Source organism: Gaeumannomyces tritici, assembly GCF_000145635.1.
Source record: "Gaeumannomyces tritici R3-111a-1 unplaced genomic scaffold supercont2.152, whole genome shotgun sequence".
In the NCBI taxonomy this organism is placed as follows: Eukaryota; Fungi; Ascomycota; class Sordariomycetes; order Magnaporthales; family Magnaporthaceae; genus Gaeumannomyces; species Gaeumannomyces tritici.
Window position 1 is genome coordinate 1 of NW_008804696.1, and position 7,172 is coordinate 7,172.

At 59.9% G+C, this 7,172-nt stretch overlaps 3 protein-coding genes across 3 annotated transcripts; 2 read left to right on the forward strand and 1 right to left on the reverse strand.

Annotated features, from left to right (window-relative positions):
* On the forward strand, positions 1-1,087 carry GGTG_14140 (hypothetical protein). Its single transcript, XM_009232068.1, has one exon. The coding sequence runs from the start codon at positions 16-18 to the stop codon at positions 637-639; it is 624 nt and encodes a 207-aa protein (XP_009230332.1). The 5' UTR covers positions 1-15; the 3' UTR covers positions 640-1,087.
* Positions 1,025-4,285, reverse strand: GGTG_14141 (cell division control protein 1). The gene is made up of 2 exons (XM_009232069.1): positions 3,535-4,285; positions 1,025-3,450 (listed from the first exon to the last, which is right to left on the reverse strand). The coding sequence occupies exons 1-2, from the start codon at positions 3,853-3,855 to the stop codon at positions 1,591-1,593; spliced, it is 2,181 nt and encodes a 726-aa protein (XP_009230333.1). The 5' UTR covers positions 3,856-4,285; the 3' UTR covers positions 1,025-1,590.
* Positions 4,286-4,750: 465 nt separating this feature from the next.
* GGTG_14142 (solute carrier family 25 member 40) lies at positions 4,751-7,085 on the forward strand. The gene is made up of 2 exons (XM_009232070.1): positions 4,751-5,293; positions 5,366-7,085. The coding sequence occupies exons 1-2, from the start codon at positions 5,071-5,073 to the stop codon at positions 6,541-6,543; spliced, it is 1,401 nt and encodes a 466-aa protein (XP_009230334.1). The 5' UTR covers positions 4,751-5,070; the 3' UTR covers positions 6,544-7,085.
* The last annotated feature ends 87 nt before the right edge of the window (positions 7,086-7,172 follow it).

Sequence of the window (7,172 nt, forward strand, 5' to 3'; positions counted from 1 at the left end):
GGCGGTGGCGCCAGGATGTCCATCGGCCCGCCGCCGCCCGCCATCCCCAGGGAGCTGTTGCTGCGCACCCAGACCTTCCCACCACCCGGCGGCGTCGCTGCCGGCGGCGGCCTGGGCAACCGCAAGTCTCTACATCCCGGCGTGCAGGGGCAGCAGCTGCAGCCACTCATGGTGCCGAACGTGCCGCAGCAACAACAACAACAGACCCCGGAACAGAAGCAGCAGCAGCTCGTCACGGTGTCGCGGCGCTCCCTGATCGTCCCGCCCCTGCCGTCGCCATCATCGTCGTCGTCAGCGCCATCATCGTCGCGGCCAGTGTCCAGCCTCCGGGTAGCGGCACCGCCCGGGGCGGCGGCGGCGGCGGCGGCGGCGCTCAAGGAAGGCGGCGGCGGGCTGGCGGTCGGGCAGCAGATGGCCAAGATGCTCGTCGTGTGCTGCGGCTGCGCCTTCTTCCAGGACATGCCCAGCTGCGTCTACGAGTGCATGGCCAACCCGGACGCCGTCGTCGAGGACCGCGCCATCGGCATCAGCGGCGCCATCACCACCTCGGTCAAGTGCTGCTGGTGCGGCCACAACATGAGCACCGCCTGCTGCGCCGGCTTCACCGCCATCGTGCACCTGACACAGAAGCTGCACTGAGGGGGAGGTGGCGTCTCGGTTGTCCAAAATTTCTCTCCTTTTTTTTATTGCCTTCCTCGTCAGCGGTCCATTTCCTTTGCCCCAATGCGCTCTCTCTCGCCTTCGTCATGATTTCCCCAATTGTTCTCTAATCTCTATACCCTTCTATCCTGTCCTTGATCCCCATCCTTCTTCCCCCGCTGTCGGGTCCCGAACTGGCCTTTGGCTTTTCTTCGCAATGGATATTTAGCCTTGCCTTTGCGTATGTCTGGACTGGTGCTCTCAACGACTCTCCCTGACAACACGCCACCCCCAAAAAAAAGTTTCCTTTTTACGTCTGGGTTTTCTCTTTACAACGAAGGACTGGATTCGAGGAATAGTAATCAGTGGGAGTGGTCAATGCAAAGGAGTAATCAAAGAGATGCGGTTTATCGTATTTACCAGGCCAGTAACCCTAGCGATGCCTTTTTGCCGCGCCCATTTTTCTACCTTGGATTCAAGTGCAGATGCAACCTCCGAGCCTCCGCCACGCCGAGCACAGCTACCTTCCTTGGTTAAACTACCACAATGTAAAAACAACACGGAGAAAAAATACAAGACGAAATGTCAAGACACATGCTTTCATGCCCAAAGCCTTAGTCATTTCAACATGCCACCCGCGCAAACTCGACTGATCTATATAGTAGGCTAAGACTATTCGTATCCTGCAATCCAAATACGCTGATACTAAGGGTGAGATCAAGCAAAGAAAAGGGTAAATAAAAAGACACGAGAATGAAGAGAGAACGAGATGCACCCCAGGCTCCAGAGAAAGATGTGATTATGCGACGTAAACCAGAAAGCAGACCCAAGAATAACATGTGGACGAGTCGTCATCAAGGATACTGACAAGGAGGTGAAATGTCCGAGTGTTGAGGAGGAGGACCGGGAGGTTGAGAAAAGGTCAGGCAGCCCTGAAACGACCTAGATCGGCTAGCCTTTCCAGGCGAGCCAGGCCCATATGCAGAGCACCATCCAGACGACGCGCCACAGCGTCGCGACTAGCTCGCGGACCATGGCGGCCAGGCCCGACGGGCGCCGAGGGCGGCGGGCGGCCTTCCACTTGCCGTTGGCGCTGTAGCTGTAGACGTCGTAGTCGACGTCGTCGCTGTGGATCTCGATCCTGGGCGACCGCATCGGCTCCGAGTTGGCGCCCCAGCCCCACTTGCCGCCGCCGACGCCGGCCTTAGACTGGCGCTGCGACGAGTGCCGCAGCTTGCCGCTGGCCGACGATGACATGCCCGCGGGCCCGCCGTTGGACGATTTCGCGCCGTCGTATCCGTAGCCGTTACTCCGGTTTCCGTCGCGCGAGTGCGACGCCGAAAGTGACGGGGTGGAAAAGCCCGAGGCCCCCGAGTTGGGGGACCTCCAGCTCTCGTCACGCTCGTCATCACGTCCCTTGGCCTTGGACATGGGCAGCATCGCGCCCGACCGGCGCAGCGGCGGCAAAGCAAAGGGGGTCAGACGCAGGATGGGCACGAGGAAAGCTCGGACGCCCAGGACTATCATGGTCATAATGAGGAAAACGAGGTAGCGGGAGAAGGTGTGGAACTGGCTGGGCAGGAGGCAGAGGTGCGTCTGCAGCGTGGTCTTTGGGGCGCCAGGCAGGGGCTTGCCATCGGCGTCGATGGGGTTGTAGAGGCTGACCATGACGAATCCCGGCGTGGGGACGCCCATGGCCATGCTGATGCTCTTGACCGTGATCTCGCGCACGTTTGCTTGCCTGGAGTCGTGCGTCAGCTCACAGTAGTCATGGTCGTCGCCCGAAAAGGCGTGCACCACGTTGCCGATACTACTGATAAGGTCGGCCGAGTCCTGCTCGCCGAGCACGTTCTGGTACTGGTATCCTCCCGAGACCGAGATGGCGTTGCGGTGGTCGGGAAATACGGGCCCCTTTTCGCCCTTGGGCGGCTTGGCAGGAGGCCAGTGTTCCCTTAGAGGTCCGCATGGAGTGCCCGGGGGTCGATAGAGAGGTACGTGGGTCAGCAGGATCGAAGGGAAATCCGGGCCACCAGAGCCCGAGACAAGCTTCGGAGAGTCTTTGAAGTCGGCGTTCGCGAGATCCTCGATACGGTGGGGAAACTGGACCTCCTCGACCCGCTTCTGCTGGTGTCGGAGCGCCTTAGCGACGGCCTTGCGCTTGATCCAGGCCACGCTCTTGAGGAAGTTCTGCGTCGGCGCAAAAACGTCCCCGACCACGCCGCGCTGCTCCGATGCGTCGGCGCTGAGAGATACAGTGTCGACCGAGACAAAGGTGTGGTTGCCTATGACATCGACCCGGTTGCCTTCGCCAAAAAATGTCTCGAACCTGTTCCGCACCGACAGCTTGACCTCGGAGCCGAAACCGAGGTCGTGATTCCCAGGAAGGCTCGTGATGATCCTGGGGCCCCGTTGCGCGGCGCTGCTGTCGTGCTTCTTTGCGGCCTTCTTCCAGGGGTCCAGGAAGATGTCGCCGAACCTTCCGTACTCCTTCAGCCAGAAGTCCTGACCGTAGCGCTTGTTCCACGTCTTTAGGAGCGCCTGCTCGTCTCCGGGCCGATGGCTCCAGGTGGGGTCCTTGAATTCACCGTGTTCCGTCTTCCACTCGCGGCCGCCATCGAACAAGTCGCCAAGGAAGAAGATGGTGGAGGGGTGGAGCTGCGAGACGAGCTGGTTGTAGGAGCGGCGGAGGTAGTTGTCGGTGACGAGGTAGGTCAAGGGGTTGACAGGCCAAGGCCTCCCAGGGTAGGAATGGGGGTCGATCAGCTGCGGATCGGCCACCAGCACGACTCGGTGGGGGGTGATACCGGTAGGCTTTGTTTTTCAAGAGGCTGTTAGCAGTGGGAACGGCACCGGGGCCCAACACCGTCGGGGCGACAGAGGATGGACGATACTTACCCACTTCTCCCATCTGTCCCAGCGGCACTGCTCGACCTTGGTGCCAAACACCCAGCGCTCACCCCAGAGCAGCACGAGAAGCCACATGGCGACCATCAAATGGGGGAAGCTGAGTAGCCGGCGCGAAGTCAGGTTGCGGCGGACCTGCAGGGCGGCTCGTGAGAGGAGGGAGAGGGCCAGGTGCCAAGCGGGTCCCCTTGCGAAGCTGGCGGCGAAGCGCATGGCGCGGGCGGCCGAGGCGCGGAGTTCGTCGACGATGGAGTTATCGTCCAAGGGAGATCTGCGCGATGCCCAGGGGGAGCCATTTCTGTACGGAGCCATGGCGAGATGTGGCGGAAGCCATGGACGGCCTGCTCGCGCACACGGACCGACGACGCAGTCTCGGATCGATGCGGCGTGGACTCGCGGGCGAGCTGATGGGTGGTGGTGGGACGAGGGGGAGTGGTGGTTGAGGGTTTAGACTCGGGAGTCGGACGGGAGTTGGTCTGGTGGGACGTTGGAGCTTGGAGCTTGGAGACAGAGCTGGGATACAAAACGGTGAGAACTTCGTCCGAAGACACGCACGGCGACAGGCACTGCAGTCCGCTTCTCTCGCGAGCTGTCACGGCTGTCTGTAGTGATTGGACGACGGTTGGTACGTCCCTCCGGCCACTTTTTTTTTTGCCAAGGGGCACCTCCGCGGCAGGAAACAGGGGCTCATGGGCTGTGGGCGTCAGGTACGATCTGCTGAGACGCTCAACTAGGTTGCGGCTAGACCCACTTGTCCCAAAGAGTGCGTCTGCATCGTCCGTCGCTCAGCTCTCATTCGCCATGCATGGCCTGGTGGTGTTGGAGCCTCGGTCCAGTGGTCCAGCGGCATCCATCGCCTGCTTACGTGTTGTTCCTGGCTAAATCGAGCAGACAAGCAATCGATTGAAGGGATGGCCAGATTGTCTTCTTGAGAAAATCCTCTACCAAATTCAATCAATTCATCAATCCATCAATTCACCAGGTCTAGCCGAGTTTGGTCAATCATGGACCTCACCTCTCCCTTCTCCGACTCCACCCGCCGCGTGTGTTCCCACCGCTGTGGTCGCGGTAGCTGATTGGCCAGAACCCACGGCTTGCACCGGCCTCGGGCTAAAATGGACGCCCAGAGAGCATCGTCGAAAAACCAATCCACAGTCGTCATTGACGATTCTGCACGGGCAAAATCAAATTGGTGATGACCCGCCGACTTCGGGAAAGGCGCAGGAAAACCGAGGCCATCCCACACTCCCGCCCGGCGCCGCACTCAATCCCAACCGCAATCACACATCACAGGCTCATTCCGAGTCCTGGGCAACTTCCCTGAACCAACCCCGGACTTTTCGCCGCACCCCTCCCCAAGCTCCGACGTCACATCCGAAACTTCCGCGCAGATAAAGGTGACGGCAAGGAACAGACGCCCTGCCGAGCTTCTCTTCACCAGCGCCACCATCGCGAGTCGCCATATCCATCTGACTTCCGACTGTCTGGCGCGCGCTCGCCAAGAATGCGAGCGTAGCCTCTGTCGCTATGGCGTCACTGGCCTCTGGCTCTGCTGCATCCAGCCTGGGCGCTCCAACCGACCATGGCCCCGCGCCTCCGACGCTCGCCAGGGTTCCCCCCAGGGCCGCCCCTGCGACCATGTCCCAAGGCGTTCCTCCCTCGCTTTCCGCTGGGGACGACCCAGGTGAAATAACTGCCGTCCAGAAGATGATGTCTGCGATATCAGGCAGTCTATTGACTGGCCTTCTCGGTATGTTGCATATCGATGCTCCATCTACTTGCTCTTCTACCACTTGTGCGCCCGCTGATACCTTGGATCCAGTGACACCCCTCGACGTGGTGCGCGTGCGACTACAGTCGCAGAATGTCCTGAAGCCCGCCCTGGAACCCTACAGACTACCCCAGGGGAACCCTAGCCCATTTCGACCCTCAAACCTAGGCGTTACAGCATGCTGCCGCGAAGTCTTCTTTATGAACAACAACGCCGAGGCTTGCATCGCGGGGCCCCGGCTCCAGGGTGCCCCCACTCCGGGGTCGGACGGGGTCGCTGCGGCATGCGCCGTCGAGCAGGCTCAACAAAGGACGTACACTTCGACAATGGATGGCCTGAGGAAAATCGCACGGAACGAAGGCGTGACTACACTGTGGCGCGGCCTTTCACCTACGCTTCTCATGGCAGTGCCAGGCAATATTATATACTTCACCGGATACGAGTGGCTACGATATAACCGAGAAAGCCCCATATACAAGACTGTCAAGGAGGACTATGCCCCGCTGGCAGCTGGATCCGTGGCCAGGATACTAGCGGCGGCAGCTGTCAGTCCTATCGAACTCTTTCGGACGCGGCTGCAGGCCTCGCATGGCTCGTCAGCGGCAGGCCATGTCGCCGACACCTTCCGCGGCATCCGAGAAATGGTTGGAAGCCAGGGCTACCGCTCCCTATGGCGCGGGCTGACGCTGACTCTCTGGAGAGACGTGCCGTTCTCTGGCATGTATTGGTGGGGTTACGAGGCCATCCGTGGGGGCCTCACCGACGCGCGGGAACGGCATAGGGGCCGCAGTCGTGAACCAGACGAGTCGCGCGGACGGGCCAGGCGGAGGTCACAAAGCCGCGAGAACCATACCGACACCTTCGTGGACAGCTTCACGGCCGGGGCGCTGTCTGGCGCACTCGCATCGGTAGCAACGACCCCGTTCGACGTTGGCAAGACGCGGACACAGGTCTACCAGAGCGCGGCCGGTGGAGCATCCGCAATCGCAGCCAAGTCGGTAGCCGCGGCGGCCGTGGCTCCTGAGGAACGGACTATGGTGCAGCTGTTATGGCACATATTCAGGGCCGAGGGCGTCCCCGGCCTTTTCAAGGGCTGGATTCCACGGACGCTCAAGGTGGCTCCCGCATGTGCCATCATGATAAGCAGCTACGAGGTGGGCAAGAGGACATTCCGGAGCATGAATGAGCGTGCTCTGCTCCACAACGTGGGCTCCGATATACAACGGTAAGCTGCGACCGCCAGCCGTTTAGGGTGCGTCATTGCCTACCCATGTACTTTTTCTTGGTTTGCATGTTTTCTTGGGGCGTTGGGAGAATTTGGGGCAGCTTACCGTGTTGGTACGTAGGGAGGCCGGCGTTTGGTGCGCGTGTATACCATCTCCCATTCGTGCCCGCGGGTACTTAATTTTAACATCCGGCGTTTGTAGATGGCCTGACTCCATTCACTCCCATGTATGAACGAGCAAAAACAGTCTGTTGAGAATGTTGGCAGGCATGTATTACGATAATTTCAAAGCAAACATGCTCCCATGTCCTGTTGTTTCCTGGCGAAGCCAGAGTTCCAGGCTAGTCGGGTGTAAGCTACACTCGATTGGATGGCGCGGGTTGCACGGTCTGCAAGGGCTGGCTTGGCTGACAGTACGGAGATAGGAGGCGAAAAAAATCGCCATTTTCGAGGTAGCGCGAAGAGCACCCTATGTTCAGCCCCTACCAAATAAGGCCTAGCCTACATTTCCTTTTCAACATCAATCGCGGCACCAATCCGAACCCGCCCACACGCGTTTTAATCGATTGGCTAGTGCATACCCCTGGCCCCTGCCCTCGCTTCACGAGTGACCTCCCACTGTAGATTATTTAA